Source organism: Tiliqua scincoides, chromosome 4 (genome assembly GCF_035046505.1).
Source record: "Tiliqua scincoides isolate rTilSci1 chromosome 4, rTilSci1.hap2, whole genome shotgun sequence".
Classification (NCBI taxonomy): domain Eukaryota; kingdom Metazoa; phylum Chordata; class Lepidosauria; order Squamata; family Scincidae; genus Tiliqua; species Tiliqua scincoides.
The window spans coordinates 113,540,190-113,553,313 of NC_089824.1; the positions used below are offsets into that span (position 1 = coordinate 113,540,190).

At 44.7% G+C, this 13,124-nt stretch overlaps 1 protein-coding gene across 7 annotated transcripts in view; it reads left to right on the forward strand.

Annotated features, from left to right (window-relative positions):
- The window catches only part of RASAL2 (RAS protein activator like 2), a 336,215-nt gene that overhangs the window by 288,209 nt on the left and 34,882 nt on the right, over window positions 1–13,124 (forward strand). For 5 of the 7 annotated variants that reach the window (XM_066622767.1, XM_066622763.1, XM_066622764.1 and 2 more), the window contains 2 exons: window positions 3,601–3,794; window positions 5,831–6,668. In XM_066622767.1, the coding sequence (XP_066478864.1) occupies window positions 3,601–3,794; window positions 5,831–6,668 (1,032 nt within the window). The remainder of the gene's footprint in view (window positions 1–3,600; window positions 3,795–5,830; window positions 6,669–13,124) is intronic. The other 2 variants (XM_066622765.1, XM_066622766.1) reach the window with 1 other exon arrangement.

Sequence of the window (13,124 nt, forward strand, 5' to 3'; positions counted from 1 at the left end):
TTTAGCATAGATTTAGAGCAATTATGTCCTTAGTCTCCTAGACCTTGCCTAATGTTGAGAAAGGAAGAGATGGGAAAAGATGTGCAAGAGCAATGGCTAAGAGATCAGGAAATGTTAAGTCTGCACCAGGCCAAAGGTATATAGCAAATGGAGAGATGCTGTTCATATTTTTTCATAGTTATGCTGCTTCCAGAGGTTAGTTACTGTCACTTGTCCAAGTGTTTAAAACCCTGTATTGCTGCCCATTATTCTGCGTCAACAAGCTACTGTGGCTAGGTTTTTCCTTTCAATTGGACTAATCATTGGGGAATTGTTTGGTTGAGAAAAGCAGTTATTCCTCTATCTTTAAGGAAATGAACATTTACTGTTACTTGTTTTTACTGTAGACATTTATGTGCAACAGAAATTCTGTGCAAGCTCATAACATATGCATCTTTTGGTTTAGTTCAGTTGTGGAGTTCCTTGTCTTCCGTCTCCCCCCTCCCCCCCCCCCGCATTTCACAGTCATGAAACCCACTTATCTCTAGTCACTGTTCACTTAGACCAGGGGTGTCCAAACTTTTTGGCAGGAGGGCCACATCATCTCTCTGACACTGTTGGAGGCCTATAAAAGGCCTTGCAGAAAGCAAAGCCGGCCTTTCCTTCACTGCCACTGTGGCATCACAAACGTGAAACAGCAAGAAGTGGAGGGAGCCCTTAACCCGCAGCTCACATGAGAAGGTTGAACAGTCGCCCTCTCACACTGAAAGCAGTTGCGTTGGGCCAGTGCGGGCTCCAGCAAGTCTCTGGAGGGCCAGTGGCTTGTTTGAGACTGGAGGCTCCCTGTGGGCCAGATTGGGGGTCCCCAAAGGCTGCGAATGGCCCCCAGGCTGGGGTTTGGGCACTCTTGACTTAGGCCATTCCATTAAAGTCACTGGAATGGATGCCTATCTTGATGTGTCCTAGCTTCCCACTGACCTACCTGCACCAGACCGCTTAAAACAGAATACTGGTCCCAGCTGAGAATGGAAAAGTGGACTATGTAATGGTTTCTGAGAGCTGATCTTAAAACAAAATGGTCCCAAAACTAGAATGAGAGCCAGGTAGAAGGCCATGGCACACTTGTGCTCTTCTTTCTCCATTTTTGATTTAGGGATGCTCACTGTGATGGAATTTTGAAATCTCCTATATGAAGGAGCCTTTTCATTGTAGAGCAGGGGTGCCCAAACCCCGGCCTTGGGGCCACTTGCGGCCCTCGAGGACTCCCAATCCGGCCCTCAGGGAGACCCCAGTCTCCAATGAGCCTCTGGCCCTCCGGAGACTTGCTCGAGCCTGCGCTGGCCTGATGCAATTGTTCTCAGCGTAACGGCCATCTGTTTGACCTCTTGCATGAGTTGTGGGACGAGGGCTGCTTGTTGTTTCATGTCTGTGATGCAGCAGCAGCAGTGAAGGAAAGGCCGACATTGCTTTGTGCAAGGTCTTTTATAGGCCTTGAGCTATTGCAAGACCTTCATTCATTCATATCAGTTCCATCTCTAATATATTCATTTATGTAAATTTATTCAAATTTGAAATGTAAAGTTATTCTTTTCTTTCCCAGCCCCTGTCAGAGAGATGATGTGGCCCTCCTGCCAAAGAGTTTGGACAACCCTGTTGTAGAGGATGACTTGATAAGAGAGTTTAAAACGAAAACCTAAAAATGCCTTAGGTCATTGTAATAGAATTTCTGGTGTAATTGGTTCCATTCTGTCTCACTTGAGTCCCATGATCAAGCAAAGTGACTTTAAAGACTGTACATGTTGTAAATCAAAGGCTGATGCTGCAGAGCAGAAAAATCTGGCCAGTGATGCTAGTCTGGGGACTTGTTTTGGCAGTGTTCTGTAATAGGGCTAGCTGACTGTAGGGGTGTGGAAAGCATTGCTAAGCTCTGATTTCAGTCTGAAAGGGGTACAACCAAAGTGTCGTGGTTCCCCAAACTTCGGATACCAAGACACTGTTTATCTTCAGTTAAAATTGAAGATACATTCTACTTTTACACTCAAAAAGGTTAATTTTTAAAATTCTAATAATAAGAATTACACGCCATCCAAGGAGGGGGTAGCCTTTTGTTTCTGTAGAAGCCACTTGTCTGGGTTAACTTCCCAACTGTGGAATGATTAGTCCATAGAAATAACTCATACAGAGTTGCATCTCCTCAGAGCTCAGATATTGTTGCCTTATCTCTGCAGTTGGTGTGATTGGCTCATTCAAACAATCTATGCAATAACACAGAACTGTTACCCACCCCCAAAGGAGGTTGATTGCAATCAAGATATTCTGAAGTGACTTGCAGAGGCATAGCTCTGCTGGGTAGTGTTTTGGGACTCTAAGCTTACATTGTATGTTCCTCATGGCATGCTGTCCGTTATCTCATAGCACGCTGTGTGTTCTGGCACACAGTTCCAGAATTTTTAGATATAGATATATTTTAGATGGAACTTACATTTAAGTGCAATGTGTTTGGGATTTGAAATGACTCTAAATTTTGAGGGCTTCTACCCAGAGGTCTCTTGATCCTGGCACATGGTGAAGATGTATCCTGCTGAGAGCCGCAACATGTTATCTCACATACTTAAGTAATCATGGGGAAGCTTAGTTCCTTCCTATGTGCAGAAAGACCCTGAATCCATCACTCATGTAGAGCAGTATCTAAGGCATCTAAGTATCTAGTGGCCTGGACTGCATAGGTTCAGGCCACTACAGGGGGCAGCAAGGTGGCAAGAAAAGTTGAAGTAATATATTCATTGCCCACTTGGAGCCCCCTGGTTGCTTTTTGCACAGCTTAGTCCTGTTTTGTAAATGATGAAAGGGCTGGTGTCCAGGAAGTGGAGCTGGTCTAAGGAAGTGAAGCTGGGCCCTTGGGGTCAAAAAGATCTTATACATTGTAAGATCACTGAAAGAATGATGAATTAAACATGGGAACAGTATCTTCTGCCTGTTTGTAATAATATTAGCATAGAAACAGAAAACTCTTAAAGCAGATAAAGGCTGAATAAACAGAAACCTTCTCACACACGCAGACAGCACTTCCCCATGCTTTTTTTCAGTGCTCTCTCAAATCCCCTGAATGCTAGTTTCCTTGTATATCAGCACGTGTCTCCCTGTACAGTCCTTCCCCTCCTCCCTTTTATTTTGGGCCTGGAAACATCTCTGCAACTGGATGGCTGTAGTTTCTGAATCCTGTGTTGTTTTTTTGAAATAGGTAGCAATTGTAGTATTCCCCTGCCCCCTTGAATGCAGTTTGCTTTGCATGCCAATTTTGTGTTGGAATGGCATTAGTTTGGTTTTATTGAGCATGACCTTTTTATTTTCGGGGGCAAATTTTTAATTTCTATTTCCTTTTCTTTCCTCGACGTCTGCTGCACCCTGTTTCGTCTCCTCCATCCATCTGGTCGCCGTGGTTCCGCTGCTCCATAACAATGCATTGTGGTCCTGCCACACCTGCACACACATGCCCACCTTCTTTCCTTCCAACCTTCACTCTTCCACTCATGTTCATCATTGTTTTATTTTTTTAAAAATGTTCAAAATCAAACAAAAAAACTGAAATGGCTGCTGCCACGGTGCTTATTGTCAAATCAGGGTGAAAATTCCTTCCTACAGGCAACGGTAGAAAAACTGGGGCCCTTGCCACGCATCCTTGCAGACATTGCGAAGGCTACAACAAACCCCACGCCGATTCAGCAACAGTTGAGACGTTTGGCAGATCACAACTCAAGCCCCAACGTCAGCCTCTCCTCAGGGTTGCAGAAAATATTTGAGGACCCTGCTGACAGGTATGAAGTGCCTGGTGATCGCTGGGGTTCTGGGCTGCTAGGGGAGACCCATTCCCATTTTGATTTATCAGCCATCGCAGGTGAAAAGGACAGCTGAACTTCATACTAATAGGTGTGACCATTCCTTGCTGCAAAATCTTGACTTATCTTAAAGTAATGACTTTTAGATACAATCATACCTTTATGTTCTTATGCTTAGGCCATGGGTGCATCTAGCCAGGGTCAACTCTGACTGGCTGCAGCTCTCCAAACCAGAAGATCTTCCCTATATCTAAAGTCCTTTTAACTGAAGGTAGTGGGAATCTGCATGCAAAACTTTAGTCTATTAGCCCTCTCTTGAAATCAGAGATTGACAACCATTCTCTGTGTTAAACAGAACTGGCAGTAAGTTTCTACCTTTGCACATGCTGGAGGAATCATCCTTTTACAAATGCATGTGAGGGGAAAGCTCCCTGCATGTAGAAAACTAGCACTCTGGGGAGCTAGTTTTTCCTAGAATGCTGGTGTACATACACAAAGAATTATTGAGGGAGGGTTATCCCTTGAAAATATGAAGCTCCCTTCCCACCTTCAGTATGAAGTAATATAGTTAAGAATTCTTCCACTTCAGTTTACCCCCTAGTTTCGTGAAATGTGTCAGTAGCCCTACCAGTGCAATGCCAGGCATGTTGACTCAGAAGTAGGCCCTTTTGAATTTAATGGGACTTGTTCCCTGGTCAGTGTGTATAAGATAGCTGCCTTAGTTGTTGTTGTTTTTTAATTTATTGGTTTTCATAGATACAGAACTAATTGTGTGATGGGGGCTAGTATATTTCTTATAACAAGAATTTGTGACCCAGTACCTCCAGGATTGAGTTTTCCCACGGGAGTCATACATTGCAGTTATGGAATACTTAAGAGTGTCCATAGTACTTCACTATGTCATCCTCGCCGTAGGAGAAAGCAGTAGTATTATTCCCCTGTTGCAAATGCAGAAACATTTGAATAGGGGACTCTGGTTCACAACTCAGAGTCTGAGCCACACTAACTTTCATCCTACCTGAGTTCCTAGGTTACTGCAGTGAACAAGGGGCACCTGGCCACATTTTCTGAAGATACCTTAATGTGGGATTGTAACTAACTGGTTGCCTGTGGCAACCAAGGATTACCTCCAGGCAACCATGAGGGCAGGGTATGCCAAAGTTAATTTTCTTTTGAAGCCACAGAGGAGCAGTATTGCTATGTTTGGGCAGGTGTTGTTTCTGAGGGTGGGATTAGGTATCCCTTGACGTGTCAAGTTGCAATGTAAAAGGGTGTTTCTACACCAGCAGCCTTTCAGCACTCATGAATGAGTGGTAAAGTAGGGTGGTTCAACTAGATAAACACAAACAAGCTGGTTGTAGTGACGCTATATTTATCTGGAATACAGAACCTATGAATGCGGCGGCGGCAGCACCTAACAATAGTGGGATCAGGATGCTGTGATGAAAACCTTGTGTATTATTTAGGAATCTTCACCATGCTTCTGTTTAGAAGCTTTTTGCGCTGACAGCCTAGCAAAATGCCTGTCTGCATTTTCCATTTAGTTGGCAAGTCTCTGTTTCCTGTTTCCTGAATAAAGTATGGCAGCAGAGCTTGTAACTCTGGCATCTGAAATTGACTTCAGTTTCATTTTCTGAGATGAATACAGTTTGGGAAACTCTTACGAGCTAAGAGTAAGGAGTGTCTGGGAAAGAGAAACTTGATGAAAGTAGTCTGAGCTGTGTCTGCTCTGCTGAAGCTAAGCTGTTGCTTAAGAAGCATACAGCACACTGAGTGGGAGAAACATAATGGATGCCATCCAGCCAAAGTTATGCAAAATTATGTCCCACTGTTTTTGGCAAGAGAATGAAGCATATTTTACTCTCTCTCTCTCTTGTGGAAATTACAAGCATTTAACTCTGGCCAAATTGCACTCTTGAACTTTCCTTAAGAAAGATGTAGATGAGTGGTACTATTGTGGGGATGGAGATTCTCAGCTCTTGACTGATTAAAACTGTTTGCTTTCCTCTCCGCAGTGAGCTCAAGTTGAAGTCACCACCACAAGAAAATGAAGGGTATTTCAAAGGCAAGTTGCTATTGATCCAGCAGGGCTCCTCACGGAGCGCGACGTACTCAGACAAAGGTGATCAGACGAGCATGCCCAACATCCGAAGCGTTTCACTGATCGATCTCCAGGATCCCAGTGTCGCACAGTGTGACCCTGGATTCATGATGCGTGAAACTCCTGTGCGTTTATCTGGCAGTCAGCTCTCAGTCATCCAGGTGGCAAACATCAAGCAACTCCACAGCACACCTCAGAGTGCCCCCCAGGTCCGGAGGCCTCTGCACTCAGCACTAAATCAGCAGGGCAGCTTGCAGCCCCTTTCCTTCCAGAATCCAGTTTACCATCTCAACAACCCCCCTCCACCAATTCCAAAAGTATCCATGGACTCCAGTCTGGAGAATCTGAGTATCACCAGTTCCCGAAGCCAGAATAGTGAAGACCTTAAACACAGCGGACCTAGCAACAGCAGCATGGAGGACTTTACCAAACGCAGTACACAGAGTGAGGATTTTTCCCGGCGGGGTGCAATGCTGGATAAACATGTTCCCATTGCTTTACCTCACCAGAACAGCACTGGGCAGGCCCAGATCCGCAAAATGGACCAAGTAGGGTTAGGTGCAAGAGCCAAGGCACCCCAGTCGCTTCCCCATAGCGCTTCTCTTCGGAGCACAGGGAGCATGTCTGTAGCATCTGCCACAATGGCAGTGGAGCCCAGTCAGAATGGGAATCGGTCCCAGCAGCAATCATCGTCCTCTCGGGAGAGCCCCGTTCCCAAAGTGCGAGCCATCCAGCGGCAGCAAACACAGCAGGTAAGACCGTTGACAGTGCTTGAGGCTTAAATTTCTTCTTATTTTTGCATAACAGGGAGAGCTGCATTGGGTGTGGGTGACCCACTAATGGCCCAAGTACCATAAAACAGGATCATGTGGCACTCCTAGTTAAGAACAGGAGGGGCTTGTGACCCACTGTGGCATAGTCTGGTTCACCATGCTGGAGACTGTAGTGTGCATTGAAAGGGAACTCTGCCATTCTTTAAGCATGACTTACAGCATGTCTACAAGAAAGTGTGCTGCCATAGGATCAGGAGGTGCAGTTTGCCACTTGCATGTGGCACCACCATGGGCAACTGGCCTAGCAACATTTTAAATTTTCATCTGCCCATTTTATCTAAAGTACTTAAAAATCTGTGCATTAGTTTGTGTAAATAACTACTTGGGGAAATGCTGCAGACTAGAGGTGAAAATCTGCACTAAAAAAAAAAAAGAGAGACACTCTCCAGAAAATGACATGTTCTGCAACATAGAGAGCATATCATGACTAAAGCAATCCAGTTCAGATTGTGGGTCTGCTATGAAATCAGTTGGTAGCCTTTGGAAAGCCACTTAACCAGGGGTGTCAAACATAAGGCCCGGGGGCCAGATGTGGCCCGCAGAAGCATTTTATCCAGCCCTCAAGCTCTCATCTGCTGAGCAGTGCTGAGAAGTTACTGCTATAAGGACAGCCCACATGAAAATTGGGCTCTCCCATAACTTGAAATATGATCAAGATTTGTGTATTTTCTCTTCTGTCATTTGCAGCTAATGAGTTCCTAAGTGAAAAAAGTGATTATTTTTGGTTATGACCTGATTAATGACATCATTTCCTGCCTAATGACATCACTTCCGGCCCTCAGCAGGTACCATGAATGCTGTTTGGCCCTTGGTATGAAACGGGTTTGACACCCCTGCACTAAACCCTCATCTTCAGGAATAACCTACCTTACATAGTTGTAGGAAGAATTATTGGTGCCAATGCATGGAAAGCGCTTAGAGTGTTCTAAGATAGGGGGAAAGCACATTTCATACAGCGAGCCAAACAGCATTCATCAGAAGTGTAGCTGATGAAAGTGTAGCCCTGTGCTGAGTGCAAAATGATGCCTCAGAAGTGATGTCACTTCCAGAAGTGATGTGACACCCAGACAAGTGAAAAATGGGGAGGTGGCATAACTAAGGCATCTGCTACCTGGTGTCAAAGAAGATTTGTAGCTTCCCCCCTCCACAAAGAAATCTAATTTAATTTATTAAGTAAATAAAAGAAAGTTTTATTAGAATACATAGAATACAGATGTTCTGGTGTGGTTTGTTTCATTGCATTCTGCATTAAATTTACAATGATATATAACACAATGGTATTTTTGTCATACCAAGGTTTTCACAGTTTTGGCCAAAAGTAGTGTCAACCTCAGCTTGTTACCCCCCTAAAGGTTGTCGCCCGGTAAAGTTGCTACCCCCTACACCCTCTTTGCTATGCCACTGGCATTCATGGTGCCTGCTGAGGGCCGAGAAGTGTCATTAAGCAGATGATGTCGGATATAAGCACTTTGTTCTCATGTTGGAACTCATTATTTGTAAATGACAGAAGAAAAAATATGCACATCTTGATCATATTTTCAGGATATAGCCCAGCGGTTTTCAAAGTCTCGGGGAGAGTTTGAACTACAGTAAGTCTTGGTGGGGGCAGGGGGGAGGCAGCGGGGGCCAGGGGAGGATCCTGGGGATTGTGTTCCTCAGGGGGGCTTCAGGAACTGGGATGCACTCACCAGTCCCTGCAGCAGCATCCTTGGGGTGCGTGGAGCCCTGCGCAAGCGTCTGCAGGGCGCCCCAGCATGCAGAAAATGAAAGTGGAGCGATTTGCACTCCACTTCCGCAAAACCTGAAGTGGAGTGCGATTGCTTCACTTTCACTTCTGATGAGCTGGGGAGCCCTGCAGATGCTCACGCAGGGCTCCACACACCTGAGGACGGCTGCTGCAGGGACTGTTGAGTGTACCCCAGTCCCTGCAGCCCCGTTAGCAACGCGATCCTAGGGATTGCATTACTGCCTCCTACCTGCCTCCTCGCTGCCCTCTCCCCTTAAGGGGCGGAGGCCAGGGCCTTCAGGCTGGGGCATCACAATACCCCAGTTTGAAAACCACTGATATAGCCCAATTATCACACAGGATGCCCTTTCAGCAGTGGCACCTCAGCAAAAGTGGTTTGGCTGATAATTGGGCTCTCCCAGTGCTGGCGTTTCATCAGTGCCACCTCTGCTGATGCATCACTTTGCGGCTTAGCAATTGAGAGCAGCTGATGGTACCAGGAGAGCCTAATTTTCACGTGGGCTGGAAAAAGAGCTTCTGTGGGCCATGTCCAGCCTGCAAGCCTTATTTGTGACACCTTGACACACATTTATTTTTGATAATAAGCACTCATTATTTGTGTGTGTGTGTGTGTGTGTGTGTGTGTGTGTGTGTGTAAGTATAAAGGATTTATATCCCGCCTTTCTCCCACACCAGAGGGGACTCAAGGCGACTGACAATATCAATGTAAAATAAGACAATATATATTAAAAGCAATAATAATAATAATAATAATAATAATAATAATAATAATAATAATAATAATAATAATAATAATAATGGTATTTATATACTGCCTTTCTGGTCATCGGATTATTCCTCTGACTTTATTCAAGGCAGTTCACACAGGCAGGCTATCTCTAAACCCCCGAGGGGATTTTTATAATAACAGAAAGGTTCTATCTCTCAAGAACCGCACAACATTTCAAGTGGATCTTTCACGGTCTGGTATCACTTCTGGCTCCCAGTGGCCTCCTACACTGGCTGACAAGCAGCTCCTTCTTCTCTCACTTGAAGAGCAGCCAAGATACTTCTTCGCTCACACCAGAGAGCAAGTGGAATAACTCAGCTCAGCTTGTCAGCTGCTTCAAGCTCTCGCCATTCATGGAGTTGCCAGCGGCCTGAAACTGGCGACCTTCAGATGTTATCTTTGGGCTAACGGAGGCTCTACCCTTTAGACCAGACCTCTTACCCATTAAAAACAAATAAACCCCAGGATCACTACAATTAAAAATAAGTCATTAAAAAAGCACCAACCTCCAGTGTCAGTTAAAAGTCTTCATAAATAAGGTCTTGAGGCCCTGCGAAAGGTCCCCAGAGAGGGAGCTGTTCTCAGTTCCAGGGGAATTCCATAAATGGGGCGCCACCACCGAGAAGTCCCTATTCCTAGCTGCTGCACCTCTCACCTCTAATGGGTGGCGGCACAGTCAGAAGGGCCCCCTCAGATGACCTGAGATGTTGGGTAGGATTATATGGATGAAGGCAGTCCCTCAAATACCCTGGACCCAAATTGTACAGGGCTTTAAAAGTCAAAACTAGCACTTGGAATTCAGCCTGGAAACAAACTGGCAGCCAGTATAACTGGGGGCCCCAGCAACTACACGGGCAGCCGCGTTCTGCACTAGTTGTAGTTTTTGAACCATCTTCAGAGGCAGCCCCACATAGAGTGCATTACAGTAATCTAATCTAGATGTCACTAGGGCATGGATCACTGTGGCCAGATCTGAGCAACCCAGGTATGGTCGCAGCTGGCAAATCAGCCAAAGCTAAGCAAAGGCTCCTCTAACCACAGTCGCCACCTGGGACTCCAGGTGAACCTGCAGATGTGGCACTGATTGCACTTCAAGATGACTATGTATATATTAGTTTATTTTGATACAAAGACTGACTTTTAAAGCATTCTTGTTAATGGTAAAAAAAATTGATTTCAAAGTGAAATTTTTAAATAATTAAAAAAATTAATTTCAGAGTGAAAGTAAGCACTGGTCTGTATAGCCAGTTTGCAGCTGATCCTTGGTAAATCATTTACAGCGCAGTCCTAAGTTGGACTTAGGCTGGTGCAAGTCCCTTAAAGCACGTTTGCCTTAAAGCACGTTTGCACCTCCTCTAGTGCAAGCCGTGCCAGCACACAGAGGTGCGCTGGCATATGGCGGCTGAATTCAGCCTCCATGGTGGCTTGCAGGGCGAGCCTTGCATCGGCTGAGTTTGCATTGCAGCTCTGAGGTGGACAGGGAGGAGGCAGAAGGGAGGCGTTCCAGGGCAGGCGGAGGGTGGTCCCGGGGTTTCCCCTAACCTTCGGCTGAGCCACCGGTTTCCTGGCTTGCCTGTTCCAGCGCAAGATAGGTTTGCACCCTTAGCCAGAAAACCGGGCACTTAAACTGGGGGGAATGAGACATCTGTATACCAGTATAATAAGAAATTGCCTTTAGGAAATCCTGCAACTGTTCTTCTCAGCTGTGGGTCTCTAGGGGTTAACTGTGTGCATGCGCACATGCATACATGTATGCGATTTTGCATCTAGAAAGCCCAGCTTTATCAGAATACCCTCTGGAGCTACATTTGTCTCCTGGGGAGTATGTTACTGGAAATGGCTGGAAAATAAACAAGCACTTACTTGAAAACAATAGGGAGAAGAGGGAAATATATAACTAGGACCAGTTTGGTATGCATGTTTGTGTGTTTTTAATAGCTGCTTTTTCCTGACACTGATGCTTCTGCATGTATGGGAAGCCCATAAGCTCAGAACTATGCACATTTAAAGAAAAATATCTCCTTTCTGTAATCTGACTGACTGATGGATCCCCTTGCATGATTTTAGTTGTCCTATTTCTTTGTTGCCAATGAGCACTTGATGTTTGCTTCAGAATGACTGTTTTGGTGTCAAGGGGTGTCCGTGCTACCTCCTTAACCAACCTCCCTCTTATGGAGTCTCTATTGCTACAGTCAGTACAGTGCAAGTGCAGTGCTCAGATTTCCACTTTTGCTTCAGTTGATCCCTTTTGTTTCTGCTCCCAACATGCTTGCAGATTTTATTCCTATTTGTAACTTACTGCAGTGTGTACAAAAGTTGAGAAGCTTCTGGAGTCCAGTGGTCTGCGGGCATAAGAGATGTCTTTGCAGACACCAGTACATCCTTTTAGTTGCAAATTATGCCCTGGGATTCTTGTGGCTAGTTTCTTTCTGGGTATGGCTTTCTGGGTTTTGATGGTCGCCATGTTTCCTGCTCCTTATTAATTGCTGCTTATTTCCAGTAACAGAGGGGGGACCATTTACTGGCTTTCAAGGAGGTAAGCCTGTGTTCTGTGTTTCCGTTGAATTAGTAGGTGGAGGATAAATGCAAACAGCTGCAGTCACAGAATACCCTGGTTAGAAAGAGCAACAAGTCACAAGGGACAGGGTTTCACAGAAATCCTTTTCAGGGTGGATGCTGAGAAAGACGGGGCAAGCAGAAAGAAAGATGTTGCCAATTAAAAGAGTGTGATGGAAACCTCTTCTACAATATGCGGCAGTCTTAAGATGATGGTTCCAAAAATGTTTGCTGACCAAGCTGATTTTTTTGCCCATTGCTGAAGATAACTGTTCTCCCTTTGAAGCTGAAAAGCCATCAATCATCCTGTCTCTTGTACTACTTAACACATTACTCCTGTGTAAGGTAGAGAGCAGAAGCAAAGTACAGGTGAACGTTGCTTATCGGTAAGCCAGGGGACGAAAGTCCCCTTCTCCTGAGGTGCCGTCCACGGCTGCCTTGGGCACATAGGATGCAGCGGCAGCCATTTTTGGTGCCGCTGCAGCCACACATCCAGGCAGCGCAGGGTTGGGCTTTGCGTCAATTAAGTCAATTAATTAGACAAGTTTGCAGGGTTGAGTTTCCTCAGGTGAAAATGGAATGCTGGACTGTAAGGATTTCAGTTTGATCCAGCAGATCAATTCTTTTCATCTGAAGTTACCTGTCTTGATGTAGCATTTTCATCTGGTGTGTGTGACATCCAATTTCCTTACAGTCTTCTGTTTTGATTGCATTCTGCAGGTTGAAATTTAGGATGAAGACAGGTTTAGTATTTAAAGAACACTCACAGTGGGTTTTCTGTTCACGGTGTGAGCCCAATTCACACTTAACATCATGACTGTCATTCCAAATATGACATAGCAGCTGGTCAAAATACTGAATCAACTCTCAAAGTGACCTCTCGTGTTGCGCATCAAGTGACTTGCATGCCATATTTTTTTAAAGCAGAACACTTACATGTTTATATTTTCAACTTTCACTATTTCTAAAAAGCCACGCGCCTTTCTAAAACCAATTGTAAAACTACTCTGGGGATTGTAGTGGAGAGAAATTGACATCAGAGCCACTAGCCCAGTAACATCCTCCATTATCAGGTTTTGTGCTTTGTTTTCTTGAATTTCTAACTTTATTATAATAAAAGAAAAAGAAAGAAAAAAGAAAACACACAATAAAATGAAAAGAAAAACATTTAAAAAATAGTTTAAAACTACAGATAAAGAAAACCTCTAATAGTGTAGCATGAGCAAAGTCAAATATTCTAATTACTTACAGCTTTAAATCTTAATAATCAAAATTTCCACCCATTATATTATATATTATATCT